General features: G+C 48.7%; 1 protein-coding gene across 2 annotated transcripts in view; it reads left to right on the forward strand.

The window, feature by feature from the left end:
• LUZP1 (leucine zipper protein 1) overlaps positions 1-24922 on the forward strand; it is a 44673-nt gene that overhangs the window by 14777 nt on the left and 4974 nt on the right. The window contains exons 1-3 of one of the 2 annotated variants that reach the window (XM_054223331.1): positions 13750-13823; positions 15250-18515; positions 23262-23426. In XM_054223331.1, coding sequence (XP_054079306.1) covers positions 15369-18515; positions 23262-23426 — 3312 coding nt within the window. In that variant the 5' untranslated portion in view covers positions 13750-13823; positions 15250-15368. Of the gene's footprint in view, positions 1-13749; positions 13824-15249; positions 18516-23261; positions 23427-24922 lie in introns of those variants that run through there. The other variant, XM_054223330.1, reaches the window with a different exon arrangement.

The raw sequence follows: 24922 nt of genomic DNA on the forward strand, positions 1-24922 counted from the left end.
GATCATATCCCTCTTCCCCCAACTATTCATGATTTTATAAATCTGTCATATTCCTCCTGAGTCGTTTAATTTTCCAGGTTAAATAGTTCTCGTTTGTCAGTGATTTCCTCTGCAGGAATCACACTTTTGAGCATCTTTGTTGCATATCTTTTCTATCTGGCAGCAGAGGCCGAGATGGGACCAGAACTGCAAACAACTTTGGAGATGCTGGCACACCATGGATTGATAAAACGGCAAATTAATGATGTTTTCTTTTTTTTTTTTTTTTTTGTGCTATACTTATTTCCTAATAATTCATAGTGTTAGACTTGATTTTTGACCACTGTGGAACAATGAGCTGGTATTTTCCTGAATGGTTGCGGTAAGCTGAAAGATTATTATTTTACGTATAAAGTTAGGATGGGTTTTTTCCATGTCTGTAACTTGATGCTGATCTATACTGAATGTCGTCTGTCATTTCCCTGATGAGACTTGTGAGGTCCTTCCATAGATCTGCAGAGTTAGCCTTTGCCTCTGTGACCCTGAGCTCAGCGTCTTCAGCCACTTTCACTGACATGGTGGAGGAATGCGTTGATGCAGGGTGGCAACGAGAGCAGGTCCTGCGTTGCCGGTGTCGTGCGGGGGAAGTAGCTTCTCCAGCAAGGTGCGAGTTCAGAGTTGGAAGCGCAGATCCATGAAGCTTTCTGGACGCAAATCCACTTCTGCTGAAGTATTTATGTAGGTGGGAGCTAATAAGACCTGTGTCACTGTTTTCCTTAGGGAATGCTCCTGGCAGCTGTGGGCGGTCAGAAGTCTCGCTGATGGAGAAATGGTGCCTTCCTCTGCCTCTTCCTTCCTTACTCTTGTGCTGCTCACTTTCACCCTTGTTCGTACCTTCTACTCCTTCATGCTGGGACAAACATTTTCCTGTCCACTGTTTCTTACCTTAATGAGGTTAGTTTTAGCCCAGATTAGTCCTGTGTGAATGCCTGGGATAGCAGCGTGTGAGTGTGTATAGCAGGGACAATATGCAGCAGGGAGTGAGAAGGCATCAAATCCAACTCTGTCAGCATGCACTGCTCCAGCAGCTGCAGCGTTAGGACAGTTTGGGACATCCCTGAGCAAGCAGCAGCAGACCTATTACTTGTTTAAATGGCTGAAGCAGAACAAAGTGTAGGAATCCAAAATTGCAACACAAGGAAGGAAACTTGTGTTTTCATCAGATCATGGACCTCAGGAAAGACAACTTGTAAACCTTGTGTCAAATGGGCAGCGGAAGAAAGAGGACCTGGGGGAATCTTTGAGTAAATACTATCAAAGGACACCTCCATGGGTAGACTAGCTCAAAAACCTGGAAAGTGCCAGCTTCCTTCTGGAGTGTTATTGTATGGTCTGAGGGCCAGAGAGCCATTGCCGTGGCAATAGATTTTTCAAATGCTGCTTTAATGAATGAATGTTCAGAACAATGTCGAAAATAGGCCATGGGACTAGCTGTGCTGCAGTGCATCAAAAGACAGTCAGGGCTGCTGGGGATGCCCAGTAGCAGTGGGTTGGGGTTCAGTGTGATGCCCTACAGGCTTTTTTGTGTGAATCGAACATGCCACTGTGGCTTTTCAGAGTTGCTCCATGGCAGCAGCAGGCAGCCTGGGACCCTGCCCCTCCAGATTATTAGCAGAGCTGCTGCTTTCTTCTGAAATATACTTCAAACGATGATGACAGCAGCCCTACTGGTCCTAGAGAAAAAAATTGGGGCATGCATTAGAAAGCTAGGAGCGTGCACTGTCACGTTGAACACTGGGGATAGCTGGGGCTGTGTGGGTGGGGATGGGAGGTGCATGCCATTGTTCTCTAATTGCACTGTTGATCAGCACACTGGTAGATGTTAGGTAGTTGTTTTCTGCTTAGCCTCCCCACATGACTTTGCCCTATAGCCACATTGCTGTCTTGGCCTCCAGACACTGGTGCAGATGTGAAGTGTAGCTTCTTTTGGGCCTGTACACTTCCTTTTCCCAAAACTCTGCTGTGTCCCAGCTTTTGAGATCTGCTGGGAGTTTGCCGAATTGCATTTCTGTGCCAAGGCTGGGCAGGCACCCACCCACAGGTGGGCAACCAGCCTGTCCTTTCATTTCTGTCCAAGGCAGAAAACAGATGGTTCAGTAGCTGCCGTAGTTCAGGGCGGTCAGGAGCTGTGGCAGCTCCCTAAGCTGTTCTTGTGGTGGGTGTAAGGGAGCTAAAAAGCTTTCATTTTAGCACTTACAAACTTCATTGATTGAGTTCTTCTGTGAAGAAAGTCACAAGAATAACCAGCTTTCTGTGCTACTGGGTCGATGAGCTCGTTTTTTTGGGAGGTCTTTTGGAGCGGTCCCCATTTTCTGCAGGGTTTGTGGGGATCTGTGTGAAAACATCTGAATGGCAGAACTAGGCTCTTGGCCAGGGAAGCTCACAGCGATCAAAGGAGGGTTCCTGCCTAGGAGCTGGCTCAGATGTCCTTCCACCACTCCTTAGGAGAGTGGAGTTTACCCTGTATCAGATGGGGTGCAGAGGAACATAAAATACCCTGTAATTTTCATGCCAATGGGGATGTACGAGTGCCCGTGTGGCTCTCAGGTGTAATGCTAGGAAGAATGTAAAAGTTAAAGCTGTCTACGCCAAATGAGCAAAATGATTCAGAGATGGTTGTGAGTCCTTGGAGCTGCTCTTAATAGGTGTATCACAGAATCGCAGAGTCACAGAATGGTAGGGGTTGGTGTACCAGGCATGCCTTTCCCAGCTCTGTACATGTTGCTGGACAATAAATTGTGTGGGTTTATGCTTTTGGGTACTTAGCCCATTTGTAGTGTGGCGCTTGTCAGATGTGCAGTCTTAGCCCTGTCTGACCTGGATAGGTGTTTGGGGCAGGACAATGCAAGAGCCCAAGAAGATGATAAGAGCTCTACTGGATGAGAGCAAAGATTTACCTACCCCATATCCCATCTCCAGCAATGGCTGGACGTGGTCTCCCAGCAAGGATAGGGACAGGGAAACTGTGCAATGATGCGGGCCACAGGATTCTCCCAATGTCCAAGTTTTGGCTCAGAGACTTGCTGAATTAGGAGGGGGTCCCTGTCCCTATATGTATTAACTTGAGGGATTTTTCTTCCATGAATTTATCTAGTTGCTGCTTTATGTACCCATAAGGACTTTTAGCTTCCAGAATATCCTGCAGGAAGGAGTTCCTCAGCATAACACCACGTACAAGGAGGAGAGTGCTGAACAGTGAGCCCAACCAGGGATGAGCGGAAGAGGGAGTGAAAACACCAGCAGGAACGGGAGCTGATATTACTGTCACAGCCTTCAACACAAGTATGACAGAAGAAGGCGGAGGGAATAGAGCTGTGCTTGAAGGGAAAGATTCGTGGTGGCCAAATGAAGAGGTTAGAAGATCAAGTGTAGGAGGCAAGCTTGTTAAAGTGACAATGCAGAAGATGGGTCTGAGAAGAGCTTTTACCATACACTAAATATCTGGGGAAAATGAAAGTTTGAGAAGCAGAGGGAGGTAGACTGAAGTGACGTGGGAGAGAACAAAAGGAACAGAAGAGAGGGCACTGTAGGTCAGACCAAGGTGCCCGTCTCCTCAGCATCCTAACTGCACCAGTGGCCAAAAGCAGATGTTGGGGATGAGCATGAGAATAGCTGACATACAGTATGATTCCCCCCGCCTTGCCCACTTCCAGGGACTTCCCGAGTCATAGGATTTTGCGTTCTTTGCATTCAATAATCTTTGATGTTTTCTTCCATTAATTTTTCTAATAATTTTCTGGATCTGTATAAACTTATTCTGCAAGTGGTGATTTCCATGGTTTGGCTGCTTGCTCTGGACCTTCCCGCAGTAGTTTCAGCCGATGCCCATCAGTTTGTGTTTTATGGATGGCAGCAAACATCAACTTCCTCTGCTTCTCTCCTGATTTTTATGGCTCTGTCTTAATACCTTCTTCCCCCATCAGCTGTTTCAGGCTGGAGGGACTGATCCTGGGCAGTCTGCTTACATGCATCTGAAATGGACGAGCCAGAAGCCCGCAGCACTCAAGACTGGGCACTAGTTTTCCCTGCTGGTTTACATTCCTCCTCTAATACTCTGGGGTTTGTACTGCTATTAACATTGAACTTCATAATGTCTTCGTAAATATTGCAGTATCCCTGAGGAGTCTGAGGTCTCTTTCCTCAAAAGAGGCAGTGTTGGAGAATTACAGATAAAAAACCAACGACAACTGGGTACAACGTAGACAACAGGAACAGACAAAATCCTGGCCCTGTGGCAGAAGAGTTGGGAAACTTCAGTTAGCCTGTGGCCTCCTAAAGTTTGGATCCTCTTGACTTTCAGCCAGCCCATGGGTGGTTCAGCTCCAGGCAGCACCTTGACACTAGCACGTTATGGGGGTGAAGAGAAGTGACGGTAGCAGCCATGGCCCCTGAAGCCCTTGCAATGCTGACCCTGATGGAGGTGGGAGGGAGGGATGGAGGGGTGAAGGAGGTGGAAGACCTCCCTGTCCAATAAATATTACAAAGGCGCCACTGAGCTGGGGCTGTTTTTCCCATGCCATCCGCAGGATGCTGCCAAGTTTGTGACTCACTGGAGAGATGCCTGCATAGTGTTTGTGAAGTCAAACGTGACAGTAAAATCTGTTTCTGAGGACAGTTACAAGTAGCAGCACGGGACACCAAGTCAGAGAAGAAAACCATGTTCCTCAGCTTTGATTCCAGTGTTGGATGGGGCAGTTTTATTGAGGCAGTGTGAAGAAGGCAGGAAGGTAATTCTTGAGGTTCTCAGCTGTCCACCAACTCTTCTGCTTGCCTACAATACATAAAAATGTGTTGCTGAATTCAAAATAAGGCAAATGTAGAACTTGTCAAAATAGGTAACTTGTCTGCTGCGTGTACAAGGCATGTTTTGATACCTGGCAGATAGGAGCAGCATGCTGGGGGGCTCTGAAAGTATTGATCCATTTCGGATCAAGAGCTCTGGAGTACAGGTACATCTTCCTTGCCATGGGGTTCCCAGGGTAAGGATGCCACCATCTGCAGGGCTCTGTTTGGCACTTATGCAGGCTAACACAATCACGTATTGCTGGAAGGAAGATGCTGCACCTAGTCACCAAATGCTCAACCTGGTCTCAGCGAGTCTTTATTCACGAGTCTTTACAGTGCGAGGCAAGCAGTGATTTTGAAGGGAAGCCAGAAGAGAGCGGTAGTAGGTTTGTAGAGAAAAGCAAAATCTCTGCTGTGCACAGTAAAGCAACAGCAACTGTGCCTGCTCAAACCCTGTTGCTGCTCAAAGCATCTGCCCTGATCGACTGGGCTTGGCTTGATGCTCTGCTTCTTTCACATTGGCCCTGCCAGCTCCATGTATAAAAATTCCTTTTATGATGCTGGAAGCAGAGCAGCACTAAGTTCATTGGGTGATCAGACTGCGTAGGGTCAGTGTGACTCGGTGACATGCCAGCTCCTCTGCTGCATCTGCAGAGCCCGCTGCAGTCTCCGACACTTGCTGTAGATGTTACTTGGTGTCTTTGTTTTAGTCTCCTTGAACGTTGTGCTGACTGTGGTTATTTTTGGCTGCTGTCTCATTATTTCACATGTCTCTGGTCTAGCATTGTCTAGTCAATATTCAGACCGCTTCCAGATTGCTTAGCTTGTTCTGACTTTGAGAATTTCCTCTCCCACTAGATGCAGACATTTCTGAAACAGTTCATCCCTCAAAATACAGACATCTCTAAAAATCACTTGCCATTTTGCCTTTGTGTTCAGTGGGGCCAGGTTGCCCCTTTCCCCACCCTGTGTAAGCAAACACATCGTCTGCTTCTCCTCAGCTGCCCCAGGAGGTTGTATGGCACTTGCAGGTGGCACATGGCGTTGATGACACATAGTGGACTCTGGCTCTTATCTAGTCTTAATATCTTTTTTTATACCCTTTTTTCTTCTGGAGTATTTTTCTCTTGTTCCTATGAGTATGTATCATTGTGTGGGGTCAAGAACTAGGTGCTTGAAGGAGCTCATAAAAGGCAAAATAAAATTAAGAAAAACTTTCCTTCCTTCTGTCTTTAACTGATTGAAGCTCAGTATCCTCATCTGCTGCAATTTGTGACACCCATATCCTTATTCTATATAAACGGCAGAGAAATTCTGCTGTACAAATGAAGAATGACATGCTGGACTCCTCCCAGACCATTCCACCCTGGGGCAGGGAAGAAAAATCCCACTGATGCTCTCACCGTGTTGAGTGGTGATACAAGCATGAATTGTCAGAAGCATTACCGCATTTGAGCATAATATGTTCACACTCCATTGCATACGTATGCAACACCAGAAACCCTTTAATTAAAACTGCAAATGTATATGCACAGGCAGCAGAATCCAACAAACACACCTAACCTATAGTTCAGGTAGAAAAGCGTGCGTTAGAACCAGAGCATAGTCTAGTCAGCTCCCCCCTGACCTGCTTGGCCATCTGGGACCGCTAAGAGGAACTCCCTTGCTACCCCAGGTTTTGCCGATGTATGTCTCCAAACCTGTCCTTATGCCTGAAGTGACTGTCAGCCTCCTAATGCAATCTGAATACACAGCGTGGAGACCTGCGTTGCCTAAGGCTCCCTTTCCCCAGGTGTGCGCAAACACTCCCAGCATTGTGCTCAGTGCAAAAATACAGTTCCCACGGGTATTCTGAGTAATAACTTAGCAGAAAACAGAACAGGGAGGATCTAAGCTCACCCCAACATTTGGGGAGGTGGAGGGAGTAGCACCAGGTTTACACCCCATTCACAAGAGCATGGACAATAGCCGCACTCTGCTCCTCCCCTAAAATTAGACCACCTGTCAGCTGAGGAATGCAAAACTCTTAACTTGTGTGCATTCGACAGTGTGGAGGACCCCTAGGACATCCAACTACAATGGGGCAAATTGCTATTATCTCTGAAGTAGAAGGCGGCAAAGGCAGGGGCTATGAGAATGAAGAACCACCCACTGTACGAGAAGATCAGGTTCGAGACCATCTGAGGAACCTGAAGGTGCACAGGTCCATGGGACCTGATGAAATCCATCCATGGGTCCTGAGGGAACTGGCGGATGAAGTTGCTAAGCCACTTTCCGTTATATTTGAAAAGTCGTGGCAGTCTGGTGAAGTTCCCACTGACTGGGAAAGGGGAAACATAACTCCCATTTTCAAAAAGGGAAGAAAGGAAGACCCAGGGAACTACAGGCCGGTCAGTCTCACCTCTATGCCTGGCACGATCATGGAGCAGATCCTCCTGGAATCTCTGCTAAGGCACATGGAAAATAAGGAGGTGATTGGTGACAGCCAACATGGCTTCAATGGCAAATCGTGCTTGACAAATTTGGTGTCCTTCTATGATGGGGTTACAGTGTTGATGGACAAGGCAAGAGCAACAGACGTCATCTACCTGGACTTATGCAAAGCGTTTGACACTGTCCCGCATGACATCCTGGTCTCTAAATTGGAGAGACACGGATTTGATGGATGGACCATTTGGTGCATAAGGAACTGGCCGGATGTCCGCATTCAGAGGGTTGTGGTCAATGGCTCAACGTCCAAGTGGAAACCAGTGATGAGTGATGTTCCTCAGGGGTCAGTACTGGGACCGGTGCTGTTTGTTGGAGACATGGACAATGGGATTGAGTGCACCTTCAGCAAGTTTGCCGATGACACCAAGCTGTGTGGCACGGTCAACACACTGGAGGGAAGGGATGCCATCCAGAGGGACCTCGACAGGCTGGAGAGGTGACCCCATGTGAACCTCATGAGGTTCAACCAGGTCAAGTGCAAAGTCCTGCACCTGGGTCATGGCAGTCCCAGGCACAAATCCAGGCTGGGCAGAGAATGGCTTGAGAGCAGCCCTGAGGAGAAGGACTTGGGGATGCTGGTGGACGAGAAGCTCAACATGAGTCGTCAATGTGTGCTTGCAGCCCAGAAAGCCAACCGCATCCTGGGCTGCATCGAAAGAAGCGTGGCCAGCAGGGTGAGGGAGGGGATTCTGCCCCTCTACTCTGCTCTGGTGAGACCCCACCTGGAGTACTGCGTGCAGCTCTGGAGTCCTCAGCACAAGAAGGACATGGACATGCTGGAACGGGTCCAGTGGAGGGCCACAAAGATGAACCGAGGGCTGGAGTCCCTCTGCTGTGAGGACAGGCTGAGAGACTTGGTGGGGTTCAGCCTGGAGAAGAGAAGGCTCTGGGGAGACCTTACAGCAGCCTTCCAGTACCTGAAGGGGCTCAAGGAGAGCTGGGGAGGGACTCTGGATCAGGGAGGGGATCGATAGGGCAAGAGGTAACAGTTTTAAACTGGAAGAGGGGAGATTTAGATGAGATATTGCGAAGAAATTCTTGGCTGTGAGGGTGGTGAGCCCCTGGCCCAGGTTGCCCAGAGAAGCTGTGGCTGCCCCATCCCTGGAGGGGTTCAAGGCCAGGTTGGACGGGGCTTGGAGCAACCTGGTCTGGTGGGAGGTGTCCCTGCCTAGGGCAGGGGGATGGAACGAGATGATCTTTAAGGTTCCTTCTAACCTGAACAAATGTATGATTCTATTGCCTATGATGAGCGCTGCTTTCCGGAGTCTACTGGAAACCCCTACAGCTTCAAGAGAAAAAGAAGAAATGAATAAGAAGTGGCTCTAGGCCAAGAGATTAATAATTCTCATTCATCTTTAGGATTAGGTAAGGCTAAAACTTAACATATATGATGTGATCTTACCCTTTTGATGATGGGTACTGCGGAAGACCAGCAGTGCTGTCACTGGGGGCCCCAGCTCCCCCAGTCACAGTGAGGGATGTGGCATTATCAGTATAAAAGTGCAAGTAAAAAGATAAAAAAACCCCGAAGATTAAGTGCAAAATGTGCTCGTGAGGGATAGCAGAGTTCTTCTAGCACTCGAGAAACACGCGTGGCAGCTGGCAGCATTTTCATCTTGGCATAGCAAAGAGCACAGTAGGAGCGGGTGCCAACATGGGTATGTTGGGGACATCCTGAAACCCAGAGCTTGTGGGGCTCGTACCAACACCCAAATCAGAGCAAGGAACACAACACGTAGGGTAAGATGCTTCTGTGCATCTGGAGAGCAGCAGTGTCACAGTTCTAAGGACTTCTGGCAGAGATTATCTGTGTAGGTCTCAAGTAATAGTCATTTAATTGCTGTTCCTGAAATAAAAGATGGTTATCTCTCAATTCATAAAGTATTTCAGCTAGCATAAATGTTTCTAGCTAAAGGTTTTTTGCCTCTATGCACAGCTGTGAACTGACTGTGTGTGCTTTTTGCAAACAAGACAATATAGTCTCACTGGGAGGTTATATCGAATGATGCTGCTAAAGAAACATTTTCATAAAACTGTAGGTAATGATGAGCAAAACTGAGTGTGCAGAAAAAACTAAATTTAAAAACGGGAAGGGTAATTTAGAGTCACAAAAGTACTCTAGTAAATGTCCTCAATACTGAATTCTCACAGGTGTTAAACAGGATGCCATGGGCAAAACCACGCAGAGTCAAAAGAGCCCCGAAAAACAGTCTGTACAAACAGGGGGAGGATGCAATTGATAATGATAAATATAGTTAGGAGATACACGCACTTGTTGAGGAAGACCAGAAAACCCAATGAAAAATCAATGGGGAAAGGCAGAACCAGAATGAGTCATTTAAATAGTGAATCCTGGTAAATTCACTGCAGTGAGTCGGTTAAATTGTGTGCCACATTTCACAGAATCCCAGACGGGCAGGGGTGGGAAGGGACCTCTGGAGATCATCTCATCCAACCCCCTGCCAGAGCAGGGTCACCCAGAGCAGGTGGCACAGGAACGCGTCCAGGCGGCTTTGGAATGTCTCCAGAGATGGAGATTCCACCACCTCTCTGGGCAGCCTGTGCCAGGGCTCTGCCGCCCTCACAGCAAAGAAGTTTCTCCTCATGTTTAGGTGGAAGTGCCTATGCTCCAGTTTGTGCCCGTTCCCCTTGTCCTGTTGCTGGGCACCACTGAGAAGAGCCTGGCCCCATCCTCCTGACACCCTTTCTCTTGTGAAATTGGGTTTGGGCTTCATGTACTCTAATGAAGAACCTTGTAGATCAGGCAAAAATCTTTTCTCCTTGTAGGTATTTACCGGCCACACATTTTTGCCTTGATATTTGCTTTGAATAACAGGTGGTTGGAGATTCCCCAGGCTTCCTACATGTCTCATCGGAAAGGAGTTTTTTCAAGAAATCGAATCCAAACAGATGCTATTGTGGTTCTTGGTTTAATGTAGGATTACCCTTGTTGTTCAGGTGAAAAACTGTGATTTCTTAGAGTTTTAAAGGGTAAAAGCACTCATGACTACTTTACTGAGCTTTCCCAAAATTTTCCTCAGCTTTTCCCTAAATTTCCACTTGTGTTTTTGATGCGTGGACCCTGGAGAGAGAGGGGGACCATTCCCAGGGGAGACAACTACCATCCAGAAGTCGGTGCCTGAGCCCGTGTCTAAGCTCCTTTCATCATCAGTGGGCAGAGTACGATCCCTCAAAGGGTGATTCCTCTCCTTGTCCCCGGGAAGGGCAGATGAAGACGCTCGAGCATCTTTTTCTCTTTGAATCTAGAAGACTGAGGAGCAATTTGTAGGTGTCTCTCTTGCTCTATTTCACTACTTAAGCAAGGTGAGATGCGTCAGACTTGGGGGTGTAAATGCACGGTCCAGTACTGCATACAAAATAATGTCATTTCTACTGTCATTCTTCTACTCAGTATTTCTTGCTGATACAGCCAAGGGCGTCTGCCTCTGAGCTGCAGCAATGCGTCACCTCTTCTGTACATAAGGTTTCTGCTGTGACCATTTAAGCCTTTTCAGTGTTTGCAGGATACGGCGCTTCGGAGTCTTTGATCTCCCTTTATCAGTGACTCAGATGGCTCTGTTTAACTGAACTGTCCATATTATATTTGCCACTGCCACGGTTTTTTTTGCTATTTGTGAAAATTTTCATCCTCTTTTCTTCCTATTTTTTGCTAAAAAATGTAAAATAGAGCTAGGATGAGAACTGCTCATTTTCCAAAAAGAGAGAGAGAAATCTCGAGTCCGTACCTTCACGTCAGATCGTTCAGTACCTTTACAAGCTGAGCAAGTTATTGCCTTACCAGATTTATTTAACAAGTCCTGTTTAAACATCCCCCAACAATATTAATCAGCATTAATAATTGAATATTGAATCCTGCACCATTCCTTCTGATAAGTTGATATCAGTGACAGACTAGCGAAGAACAGTCACGAACAGGCAGTGTAATTTAGGCTGGAAGTACCCCTGGAGGTCTCTCACCGGAGGTCCAAGCCCTCACTCAAAGCATGACCAGCTTAAAGCAGCCATTACATCTAAGATAGTATTTTATATTGGCTGATTCCCCTCAATCTTATAAATGTGCACTTTATTTGTAATACTAATTTGTTATAGATTCTGTTTCCAAGCACTGGGGTTGGTTCTGGCTATGCCGCCAGCAGGGCCTTCTGCTAGAAGACTTCTGATACTTTCTCTTAACATATTTGTTTGTAGAAGATGTTGCTTTGCGTCTCCTTCTCCTTATTAAACTAAGTAGATTGACCCTCTTTCATCTCTTGCAGTAAATCATGTCAGCTGGGGAGGTATTGGGGAGTTACAGGGTAGAGTAGAGCAGCTTGGGGAGTAGCTCTGGTAGAGCTCTGAGTACCTCCAGGGATGGAGGTACTCACAGCCTCTCTGGGCCCTGTGCCAGTGTTTGACCAGTCTGAAGGTGTTGGGGGGAAGGTACTAATATCTGCTTGGATTTTTTTCTTCTTGTAGCTTGTATCTTTTGCTTCTTTCACTGTGTTCCTCAGAGGAGAGCCTGACTCTGTCTTCTCTACACTGGCCTATTTGGTAGCTGCAAGCAGCAGCAGGTCTTTGTCTTCTCTTCTTCAGGATGAGTAAACCCAGTTCCTTCAGTGTTTCCTTGTATGTCCACTGCTCCAGCCCATGGCCATCCTACAGGCCTCAGCCCAGGACATCTGTGTCTTTCTTGTACTGGGGCAGTCCCAAACTATGCACTGCACTTTAGATGTGGCCTCGTGAGAGCCAAACAGAGGAAGGATCACCTCCCTCGACCTGCTGGCTGCAGACATGCTGACACAGCCTGACCTGTGGTTGGCCACCTTAGCCAGAAGGACACGCTGCTGACCTGTGTTCAACTTCTCATTCTCCAAGAGTCCCCAGATCCTTTTCTGTGAAGCTGCTTTCTAGCCACCGTCCCTAGCCTTTCCTGTTGCCTCAGGAGCAGGACTTGGACTTCATTTTCCTGAGGCTGCTGTCCACTCCTTTCTCCAGCTTGTCAAGGTACCTCTGAGTAGCAGCCCCGCCCTCCAGCGTATCAGCCGTGCACTCCCGCACCTCCCAGTCTAGTATCATCCATGAACTTGCCGAGAATGTGCTCCATCCACCTCTGTTGTCAATAAAGACATTAAACATCATCAGCCGCTGAGGGACACCACTAGTAATTCATTCATGCAATTAATTACTGAGTTCAATTTTCTGCTTCATTCAAAGATTTGAGCGTTTCCTCCTAAATCAGGTTCTCCTCTGGGCTTCTGAGCCAGCCTCTGACATCCACAGAGGGGATCAGTGACTCAGTCCCAACATCCCTCTCCTGCTCTTTATGACAAGAGGTCATATGAGCTGTGACAATGTGGACAGAGGGTCTAAATCCTGACTCGTGGCCCACACCGAGCTCTTCACCAACCATTATCTTGTGCGGACACAAACGCATGTTATTAGCCACGGTCCAGACTCTGTAGGAACCAACTTTACGAGTGTGGTTTGGTGGAGCAACAAGATGGGTGGTTCATCAGCAATACTGGTCCCTTCCCAGGGATCTGTGCCCATAACCCCCTTCCTTCCTGGTGGAGACTGCGTTGGACCATCCCACATCACCTCCTGGGGTGATTGTTTCTTCTGTCTGCAGAAACCCGTTGTCTTCACGGCAAGGTCACCACTCTGCACCCAGTTGCTCACTGAGCTTGAGCCTCTACTGGCCTCCATGGTAGGGCTTCCCCAGGGTGCTGAGTGTACTGGGGGGAGGTCCTACTCCATCCAGGTGCCAGCTGATGCTGCAGGAATATTTGGGATGTACAAGGGGAGGGAGAAAAGGGAAGAGTGGCCCTTCTGCCTCACCCCTCTGCCCAGTCGCCTGTGGAGGTAGCTCTCCATTTCTCCCCGCTTCCCACAAAGGGGAGTGTAGGACTGGTCCCACTGGCAGAGCTTGCTGAGCCCACCATGGTCTCTGTGGTGAGGAGCCCGTCACGTGGGAACCACCCCCGCGGGCCCCCTCTCCCCTGAGCTCACCAGGAGCTGTGGCCTGGACCCAGCGCTGCATGCCAGCCCTGCTGTGCCCTGCCCGCCTCAGGCTCTGCCGTCTGTGTCAGGGGGACCAGGCCGCTCTCGCTTCCCAACCTGTGGCCGATGCCAGGTTAACCATTAACTCCCTGCTCGGAGGCCTGCTGGGGACAGGGCTTTGTTCTCGGGGCACTGCAAAGCTGCTTGCTTTGGCCTCTCCTGCAACGCGCTGGTGACGTTTGTAGATGGGACCCTGCCGGGGCCTGCACAGCCGTGCCTGTCAGCAGACAGCCGCGCAGCAGGGCTGTGGCCCGTGCGGCCTTTACGGTCTGTGGGCAGTGTGAGGGAGGGTGGCCCAGGAGCAGGATGTGGTCATGGTGGGGAGGGAGGGGACAGGCATGTGGCCAAGGCCAGGCGCACCGCAGTGCACGGCGTGCTGAGGTTCCTCTCTGGGCGCACAGCGCAGTGCTCCTTTCAGCTTCCTGAGGTGCGCGAGACCAAGCAAACAGGTTGGTGACGCCCCCCCTCCCCGAGAGCGGGAGGTCCCTTGGGAGAGGGGTGGCGGGGTGCCTGGTGTGCATCCAGTGCCCGGTGTGTGCGGCGGGCGCCTGTTGGCAGCCCGGGCCCCTGGCCAGCAGGAAATGAATCACCTTCAGTCTCAAAGGCTTCGCATCGGGGCGCCGCAGTCTCCCTTACCAGTGCTGTCTCCTCCCCACATCCTGCTCGTCGCCTCTTGGCACTGTGAAATAGGAAACTCCTGAGTGTTTCCTCTGCTGGGAGCTCCACAAAAATGCTGTAGGCGAAGTCCTGCTTCAAGGCAGACAGCCTGAGCAAGGGTGCAGTTCAAAGAGCTGCAGTCACCCTCCCCTCAACTTTGCAGTAGCCCTCGCACACACTGGGGATGTGCCTCAGGCCCAGGACTGGACGATGCTAATGCTGAGCACCAAAGAGGGACGTCAGATCCTCCCCGCAGCTGTTCTGGCTTGCTCAGGTCCCCCTGCCTGCTACTCCCTGCCAAGCACAGAGGGGCTGTTTAAAAAAAGCCCTGCCACCTCTGGGGTGAGCTGGGAAGAGATCTACATTTAACGCATCAGAGTGTGCCCACGTGTTATAATCGCTGCTCATTCATTGTCAGCAGCAGCAAGGAGGAGAGGCGTGAGCATTCGCAACTGCTCATCTCCTGGGTGCGAGTGGGTGGCAGCAGAGGGCAACAACAGCTTTTGAAACAGCAGGGAGAAACTTGAAACTCCACTGGCATAGTGTCCTTGGGATGTGACTACAAGCCGTGTGAAGTCGGGATGTGACTACAAGCCTGAGCAGTCTGGGCTGCAGGAGCAGTACTGGCAGCGATAGGCAGTGCTGACTGGCAGCAGCTCTCACATCCCCCATCTGCAAGCTGGGCGTGGGGGGCTTGCCCCTTCCTCAGTGGCCACCAAATGGCTGGGGGTTGCATTTTCTAGCTTCCAGGTCTTGTTTATGTTTCCTGAATCTTTGTCTCTAAGGCGTCTTCGGGAGACTGGTGCGGTGCTGAAAAGAGGTGTCTGCTGCGTGGGCATGTCCATGAACAGGGACCCAAGTCCTGCACGTGCCTGACCCTCCACAGCCCAAGAGCTTGCATGTGGGCAGAGCATGCAGAGTGCCAAGCGCTGGCACGAGGGCCTGTCGTCTGTTGGTTGTGCACAACCTGCCTGCGCGGACCAGCAGAGGAGGGCCCTTCCTTCCCTTGGCTATTTGGAACAGGCTATTTTTGGAAACCCTGTATAACCGAAGCAAATGGACCGTAGCTCCTCTCTGCAGTTTCATTTCTCCTAATTTAGCACTCAGAAATGTGTTTAATTAAAAAGTTATTTATATAAATATATATAGTCTAACTTATACTGTGAGAATGTTTATATTCTGAGCTCTTATATTGATTTTAAGCATTTTTTCTTTCAGGGTGAGATTGCCTCTGTTCAAAGAAACGGTAACGTACCAGGAATCCACAAGGTGTTAAAAGACCACACCATTCATCCAGACTAAGCAAAGCTTTCACCTAAAAGGAATAAAAAATAAACATGGCAGAATTTACAGGTTACAAGGAAACCTCAAATCGGCACCTACGATTCAAATTGCAGAGTCTTAGTCGCCGCCTTGATGAACTGGAGGAAGCAACCAAAAATCTGCAGAAAGCAGAGGATGAGCTGCTTGACCTCCAGGACAAAGTGATCCAGGCAGAAGGCAGCAACTCCAGCATGCTGGCTGACATCGAAGCCCTGCGGAAAAGAGTGCTGAAGATCGAAGGCAAGGATGAAGAAATTAGGAAGGCTGAAGAGCTTTGCCGGTTAATGAAAGAAAAACTTGAAGAGGAAGAGAGCCTCACCCGAGAGCTGAAGTCAGAAATTGAACACCTTCAGAGGAGAATGGCAGAGCTGGAAAAGCTGGAAGAGGCCTTCGGTAGGAGCAAGAACGACTGTACGCAGCTGTGTCTTAGCCTCAATGAAGAAAAGAACTTGACCAAAAAGATATCTACAGAATTAGAAATACTTAGAGTGAAAGTGAAAGAACTGGAAGCATCTGAGGACAGGCTGGATAAAACCGAGCAGAGCTTAACAGGCGAGTTAGAAAAACTGAAATCCTTAGCGCTGAGCTTTATCAATGAAAGAAAACATTTTAATGAAAGAGAAAAGCAGAACGAAAAAATAATCCAGGAGCTAACACAAAAATTAGAACAAAACAATAAACTAAATAGGGCAGACCAAACTAGAAATGCATCCAACTTGCTAGAAAGGTCATCAAATAATCTCCTGGACAGAAATGATTTGAGAATTGAAGACGACTTAACTTCTGCATTGCCCTCTAAGGAGACCAGGAGGAAGGGAAGTGTAGATTACCTTAAACATGTAGAAAATGAAACCAGGAATAAATCAGAAAACCAAAAGAATAAAAATCAGGAAGACAACAAAGTGAAAGATCTCACCCAAGAAATTGATAAACTTAAAGCTCAGATCAAACGTTTTGAATCTTTAGAAGAAGAACTTAAAAAAATGAGAGCCAAAAACAATGACCTGCAAGATAGTTATTTAAGTGAACAGAATAAAAACAAACTCTTAACGGGTCAGCTAGAAGAAATAAAAATGCAGATAAAGAAACAGAAAGATTTGGAGAATGGCGAGGTTGAAAATGAAGATACAAGCTTTTCTAGCAGAGGAAAACATGACAGACCTAAATACAGAGGTGTCGCAGCTGATTTGGCAGCTGCCAAGCACAAGCCAAGGGAGCTCTCACCCCAGCAGCGCCGGGAAAGAGCAAGGAACAGAGATTTCTCTGTCAGTAATGACAGCTACAGCCATGGTGGTAAGCAGGTGCCCAGCCCAAGCCTAATGAACAGAAAAGCAGGAAAAGCATCTGGTGCATCTGCACTTTCAGACACTGCTGTGACAGATACAAAAAGACTGGAAGAGAAATCCACTTTTTCTTCTGGTCAGAAGGAAGGCTGCATCACACAAAATGAGGGGAAGAGATCAAAAGAGCAGCCCTCTGTCCTCAGCCGATATCCTCCTGCTGCACAGGAGCAGAAATCTTGGAAGTCACCTTCCAAACCTGTTGCTGACACAGGGCCAAGATCCAAAGCTGAAAAGCCATCTCAGGTGCTCCGTGGCAACAGCCAAGCCGGTGCTGACGCACGGGATGAAAAGTCAAGTAAAGGAGAATCAGCGGCTTCTTTGGCAGAGAAGATGAAAACAAGCCAGGCAGAAGTCAGTGACAGCTCAGGGGACACGTTGCTTGCCAGGGGTAGTCACGCTTCTTCCAACAGCACAGGTTCGGCATACAGGTACCACCTCTCCTCCCATGTGTCGGCGTTGGACTCCGCTGGCTCTAAAGCAGAAGCAGTGAACACTTCTGCTGCATCACACAAACAGCCCTTGGAGGGGAGGGCTAAAAGAGCAATAATCTCCCAGGAAAAAGAATTTGCAAGCACATCACTTGAAAGTGCGAAGCTTTCAACACTAGCAAAGCGTTCCCATCGCTCCAGGAGTCAGGAGGACATTCTGCAGATTCTCACAGGTCTTGATAAAGAAGACGTGGAGCAGTCTTCAACTTCAGCAATGGATCATGTAAACGCTGGCTTAAAAACGGACTCCAAAACCATCCAGAGTAACCTGGAAAAAGTTAATTCAGATGAAGAATTGGGAAGAAGCAAAAAAGCAATCACTCACTCAGATTCTGAGACAAGAAAGAAAGGTTCCAAGCAGTTCTCCAATTCCAGGGGAGTTTTTAGAGCGTCGCTTTTTGAAAATGACAAAAACACTGTAAACGATGAAGACTCCAGCAAGTGTATAAAACCGTCAGATGCCAGCGTTGGAGAATTTAAATCCAGGAGGTCATTCAGCCCAAGAGAAGCTCTGAGATCAAAAGCTGTCATTAAACCTGCAATTGTTGAAAAGGATATGAAGGCAGTCATGGGAGGGACTGTTTCTGAGGCAGAGTCAGAAAAACAGAAGTCTGTTTTTAAAATGGTAACAAATAAAATGACAAGCAGCATCACAATCTTTCCTTCTGAGCCAACAGCTCCAAGGACCAGTGCAGATGTAGCAGCAAGGGAAAGGCACGTTACCACCAGCAACATCAGAGTTGCTCCAAATGAGCCTTCACCAATAGCAAGCAATGTCCCCACACCCTTTGAGATATCAATTAATAAAAGTGCTCTGAAATTATCTGAGATGGACAGAACTGGCGAGGCAGCACCGAGAAGTAAAGCAGAAACAGTGGTCTCCAGAAGCAGCATTGTGATAAAGACTTCTGAACTCACGGAGAGGAACAGTGAGCCGCCTTCAGAGACAATCAGCTGGAAGAGCCATGGGTCTTCAGATGCAGCTTCATCCGAAACAAAACATGTCACTGTGAGAAGTTCTTGGAGAACACGGCAAGGCTTACATTCCCTGGAAGACTCTCAAACCAAAGTGGAGAAAAGTGCAGCTTCCAGCACTACAAACGCTTGTAGGTCCTCAGTGGACCTCTCAGAAATGGAAGCGAACAGTACAAAACCAAACTCCCTGGAGCAGACCTCAGCGAGGACCAGTGTCACGGCTAATTCCTGGAGTGGCCCTGAACTGGGGTCCCGAAGGACCAAAAGTAACTTAAGTGCATCTGAACTGCTAACACGCAGGAGCTGTGCAAGCGATCCTACAGCAGCTTCTGCTTGGCACCGGACCACGCTACCTGTAAGTATCCTGTATTAAACAGACTTGTCTTTCCGTTGCTGAGGTTTTCCAAGTTGCCTGTTAGTTGTAGGGTGCCTGATTTGAAATTCTTACAGTTTATTTTCTTAAGTGCTGCCCTCTCCCAGCTCCTGCTGTCTTCAGTGGAGCATCTCATATGTGAAGTACCCAATTTAGACTTCTTGCAATTAGATCCATCTGCTTGGGTCTTGTAATCCCATATGAGTAACTACATAGTAGCATTTGGTCTTGCCAAGATTAGAGAAGACATAGTCACAGCTTATGTAGGATATGGTATGCTTTTCAGAGTGGCTTTGCACAGCACTGTCAATTTGGAATAGTAATGAAAAAATGATGGAAATGAGCAGATTTCAGTAAGGTGCCTCAGGTGGAGCTATAGCTCTAATGGCAGCTGTAGAGATATGGCTCCTTTTGGTGAGCTGCATGGTTTCCCCATGTGAAACCAGAGCTGAGAGCCGGACTGGACATGCTTCCTGGGCCTCTCCTAAACAGATGACTGGTGACTGGTTACAGAGGGCTACTCCCTTCTTGGTCTGTGGCAATATCCCACCTGAAAAGAAAGAAGACCCACAGGGGTGGCCGTGCGCTTTTTCTGTTCCTTTGGCTGGTACCAGTGAGGGGAGTCCCTCAAAGCAGGGCTGACACACGCAGACTTGAGCTCTACTTGCCACCGGAGCTGCAGGCTCCAGTGTATTTCAAGCAAGGTCGCTGGCACCACGTGCTGCTCCGGTCCATTAAACCACATTGTGGTTCCTGTTGCAGCTCTGGGCTCTGCCCTTCACTTAGAGCTGCTGTAAGCAGCTGCAGCCATTGCCAGTCTCGAGGAGGAGCCAGCTGAGTAACTGACAGGGCTTGTGGCAGAGGGGACAGATTCATCACCAAGTGACTCTGGCATTGACAAAGATGAGGTTGTGAAGACGTGAAAGGAGTTTTACATTTTCGAAACTTCTCTTTCACTTCTGCTTTGCTTTGCAGAGTCTATTGCCTGCTGTCACAAAGTGCAGGTTGGCCTTCCAGCTACATTTGGATGCTAAGAATACATCAGGGGCTTAAGGCATGATGTCTGCTATTCATCAGCACCAGTGAGCAACCTAAATACCCTGTATTGAAGGGGACGCCTAGGAATGGCGTCACGCAGACACTGTGCTTGAAGCAGGTGATGGAAATCATGGGGACAAGGGTGTTGCGCGCCCCCGTTTCTGTCCTACCTGTAGGGTGAGAAGTTCCAAGTCAAGACCATCTTCCTGGCCAGGGTCGCTCATGGGTCACAGGCAGTCTGTACTTCTCTCTCATGAATCCACGCAGAACTGACATCACTGAGGTTGTCCTTTTGCATAATGGCAACTTATGTGCTTGGGGAAGGGGAGGTCCATCCCTGGCCCTCTCTTTATCCAGGCGTTTGAATTCACAGCACCCACAACTGCGAGTCTCACAGCTGCAGAGGTCTCCACTTGCAGCTGGGCTCACAGTGGTCAGTCATGAAGCCCTAAAGAGTGGGCACTCAGGTATTTCTTTCCCATCTTCCCCCTAGCAGCCCACCCAGGGCTGAGTGTAGTTCTGCGGTACGTTCTGTGGGTGGTCTCAAGGTCGCTCTCATATCAAATTTGTTAGCTCTGCGGTGTGCCTACAAACAACAGCTGCCGAAGTGTATGGGACAGAGCGAACTGATCTCTGCGTGGTCACCCTGGGTATCCCTGATGGATTAGTTGGCTTCCAGCCTTGCCTGTGTCCGCAGTGACAAGCAGTCAGGAAAGCGATCGCATGGTTAGTTCACGGAGGGCTGCTGAGCATTGAGTTAGGTATCTCTCTGCATCGTACTTTAAAATAAAATCACCCTGACACCACACAGTCACAAATCTGAATTCTCGGTCATAAATTAGGTATATTTTTAGCTTGTAAACGAGGAGCATCAAGTTACCCTGAAAGACTGCAGATACACAGATATACCAAATTTCATATATTTGGGCAGCTCAAATTATTGCATATGCCCTTGGAAAAAACCGCCAAGTATCTGCCTTTGAAGGCTATCTTCAGACTTGTAATATGTGTCATATCACAAGCAGTCTGTTTCTGCTGGGATTTGGGTTTCGATTAAAGATGTAGCTATTTCTCTGGCAGAAGGCTTGGCGCTGATCTGCGCTAACTTTGCACATTCAGCTTTCCTGTGAAGGCATCACTGTCGCCTCTTCATAGCTCTGCTATCCAAAGCTGAGATTGCCTTAAGAATCGTGTTTGGGAAGCACAAGGTCTGTGCTGGTTTTGCCAATATACATCTTCCGCTCCTCCATTAAATACTCACGTCTGACGATTTGCTGCAGCACAGCAGGAGCCTAAAGCAAGCTGGAAGCTCAGCTCCTGCCTCTTATCCTGTCCCTCAGGACAGACCCAAACCGAGCACCTGGAAATAATTCTTGCAAGGAGATGCCAAGGCACAAGATATAATTTCAGCCTCCTGTTTTTGTACCACTGATGTAGGAAAAGGTCCCCAGTGAAGCTAGAGGAGGTGTTGGCAGCCTTTAGCAATACCTGTGCTACAGAAACAGCAGCTCCTTTGGGCGCTGCTGTGGGAGACCCAGCAAGGAAGAGGTGCTGAGGGATGGATGCTGCAGCCTGAGGACCAGCTCCCTCTAGTGCTTGCAGACAGCCTTCCTCGGGCACCCATAAAAGACACGAGGAGGTGCAAGACCTCAAGCAATCATTCTTTTGGGCTTTGTGTTTCAGATAACGAAGTTGGTATTTCTCTGGTGTGATGTTGGACTGGTGAAAATTTGCCATGCCCAAACTAGTCCAAAAGCACTGGCAGGCAGTGAGCAAATGAGCAGGCAGCAAGGCAAGATGAGCGCACTTAATTTGTTTGTCTTGTGGCTGTAACATTAATATGACTGGAGCTGGGCTGTGTGCTGCATAAATTAGGTAAAAACCTAAAGGCAATCTTCTCTTCTTGTGTACCTTCTTATGGTGGGCGGTTCTCATGGAAAAGTCTCACTGACAGCATCCAGGGGTGTGCTGCCTCTCACCCCTTCTCTCCTCTGCTTAGGGATTAACAGAAAGTGCATCCATCAGCATTTCGCCCTTGCTGACGTCACATAAGCATCTACTTAAGCAGCCAGCCATGCCACATCCCTGTGTTTTCATCTTTCATTACTTTGTCAGTACTGAAAGATGTCAGACCTCAGTAACTTTGTCTACGGGTTGTGTTCTGTTTTGTGCTGAGGGTCACAGGCTGTTCAGAGCAGCTTCCAGGGGCTTGCCAGTGAGCAGCCCGCATGCACCTGGCTCTGTGAAACTCTTTGAGACCAGCATATCTGGGTTGATAGTCAAAAATTCATGCTGCCTGACAGCAGAGACAGGACTGACACTGTCAGATGCACAAGGGCATGGAGCATCTGTATGCTCAGCCAGTGCCCTCATCTCTAAAGACAACTACTGTATCAGAAATAGGTGCCCAGCCCTTGCTAAGCTCTCTAGGTCCGTCAAGATGACTGCCATTCATTAAATTAAAATTATCACCTCACTTTTACGAGCAGCCTGGCCCATCATAGTTACCTCTGGCCCATGGTTGGTTGGAGGTCCCTGTCCCTGTGTTGTGTGTGTTCACTGAGGTGCTGCTGTTGCTCACATCTCGATTCTCTTGTAGGGCTTGGATCACAAGAGGGAGGTCAGGTCCAGTGTTTGCTGGATGTCATCCACAGCTCAGGGCAAATGTCTGCCCATCCAGACCCACCAGATGTCACAGCTTCTTTCTGAGGGCCCATCAAAGCCTGGTGGCCAGCTCAGATGCTTTTCTGCCAGGCACAGGGGCCGCTGCCTCCCCCTTCCCCACTGTCCCTTTTGCCACAGGGCAGGGACCAAATTTGTTCCACTAGTGCCCGCAGGCCCTCACAGGGCTGTGCACTGGGTGGTTCAGCAAATACGATGCCATCCCCAAAGCAAGCAGAGCTGATAAAGCCTTTAGCAGTGCAGTGCAGCCCTTGCGCTTTGCCCAGTGATTGTTTCGTTTCTGATGGTGCTTTACAGTGTGGCGGAGGTTTTCCAGCCAGCAACAGCAAAAGCGCTGCTGTCTTCTCAGGGAGCTGGAAGGCGCCAGGGACTCCTCACCCCGTGAGTCACAGCAGGGTGCAGTAAAAGACATGGGTGCCCCAACCACCCCTGAGGCAGCCTGTAGGCACCTGAGTCCCAGGGTTATTACCCTATAAATGTCTCTGCAGACATTCAAGAAAACATTAGTGAGTTTAAAAGTGCCATTTAGATGCCTATAGCAGGAAACGGTGTAGGACACTGCCACATCACATCCTCATTGCCAAGAAAGTGGGAGATTCAGGTTGCTGGCACCCCCATCCATGGTAGTTAAAACCCAGAGTTAATATTTTCAAGAAACTGCATCAATCACTGAACTGTGGGATTTTTCTGCTGCCATTGGTCCCTCGTGGATACCAGTATTCTAGGCCCAGCGAGCCACGCAGATGGAGCACAGATTTGTGCATGGGTCACTCAGCTGAACAGAAGACTCCACACCCATAAAGCTGGGTGGTTTTAAATTACTGGATGGTTTTAAAAAAAAAAAAAAAAAAAGAAAACCTGTATGAAACAGCACGTAAGCGAGGACATGCCAGAGCTGGCCTGCGCGCAGAGCACCTTGCACTGCAAACCCAGGACCAAAAACCCAGCACTGTTCCAGACCCCTTCGTAGTCCCTGAGTCCCAACCCTCTTTATTTTCCTTTGAACAGGATGAAAGCAAAGATTTTGTGCCCAGTTCCAGAAGAAAACAATACGGCTCTTCTGAGTACCTCTCCCAGGTTGACACAGCAGGGAAAAGGCCAGCCACTAAGATTGAGCTGCAGGACCCCGAATCCAACACACACGCTCCACTGGGTCTGCAAGCGGAGGAGCAGGTATGTGAGTTCAAGGACCATCCAGAAAAGGGAGTTACAAGGCAAGAAGCCAGTATCTGAACTGACCTCCCAGTAACATAACTCAGAGAACTTGTCCAAATGAATGTAAGCCTTTTAGGAGAAATCCAGTCTTAAATTAGCACTGTCCAGAGCTGGACTGTCTACTGTATTGCCTTGGTAAATTATTCATCACGTTCCTATACCGGTAAAATGTACTCCCTTATTTTTCTGTTCTAAACTTATTTCAGCTAGCTTTACAGCTAAAAATTTTCTCCAGGGAATAAGAGGCACTGCATCTAGTCATCCCCTGGCATGTATTGGACAATCAGGGCTGGAAACAACATTGGAGAGACAAAATCAGAGCCCTTGACTTTCCTGCTTCAGCTGGCTGCTGTACTACTAGGGTGCTTGTCGGCTGCTACGTACCTGCTGCTCTGCCTCCAAAACCACATCTTCCTGGACACATAGAGAAATGGCCCATGTTATAGTGACCGTGACTTACTGCCTGACATATGAAAAGCCATATATTCCAGCCTTTCAAAGGGCACTCCCTTCAGAGGGGTCCAGGCAGCCTTTAATTCTTAGGTGCACAGCCATGCTTAACGTCTGTACAAAAGACTTTCTTTTTCTCCTGGCATTCCCTCTCTGCCTCTGCAGCTGCCCAGAGCAAAGTGCATATTTCCATTCACGGATCACCCACAGCAGGAAACATCTTAAGACCTCAAATTTGCCATCAGTGTGTCTTCCTGGACGTGCACAGGAGTGGCTGAGTCTTCATGTGAGAGCAGCAGGGCTGCAGCGAGGCAGCTGAACGCCCTACATAGTCACATCTCGGTGACGTTGCACAAAATTAGGAGCCCAGAGGGACGTGGTCCCAGCTGAGCTTTGCAGACTGGCGTTTAGAGATAGGTAGCGTTTGCAGTAGGAAGCAGTGAGCTCACACTGTCCCTGTTGGTAGCTGAGGAAGGGGACTCCACAGCGATGCTCTGTGTGGTGACCAAGAGGTATCACCCACAGTGACGTTCCTCGGGCCAGATGGAGACTCCCGTACCTGAGGCTGCGCTGTGCTTCCTTTGTCTGCACAGACTGGGTCAACAGCAAATAAAAACCTGGGTAAAGTCAGGTCCCCATAACATACACACGGTCATTTGGATCTGCTGTCTTGCCCAGAGCTCCACTGACTGTTACAGGAGCACGAACACCTCGCACACGGAGATTCACACGTTAGAGCAGCTCCATCTCCTCTGTGCTGTCAGGTGTCACACATCTCACTTGTGAGATCCACATGCCGAGTGTGGAAGTGGGTGCTGGGTATGCTACGGCAAAAAAAAGACAATAGGTCCTGCCTGTGTGGGGCAGGGCCCGGTCATTCTGCTTGGGGCCTACTCAACTGTAACCGCTGGCAGAGCCCGTATCTTCCAAACCGATCCTGCCGCTGCCCTCCCCTGCCCCACCATTGGGCAAGGATCCTGCTGGGCTTTGGGGTCGCTGCCTAA

The sequence above is a fragment of the Rissa tridactyla genome, chromosome 18 (assembly GCF_028500815.1).
Source record: "Rissa tridactyla isolate bRisTri1 chromosome 18, bRisTri1.patW.cur.20221130, whole genome shotgun sequence".
In the NCBI taxonomy this organism is placed as follows: Eukaryota; Metazoa; Chordata; class Aves; order Charadriiformes; family Laridae; genus Rissa; species Rissa tridactyla.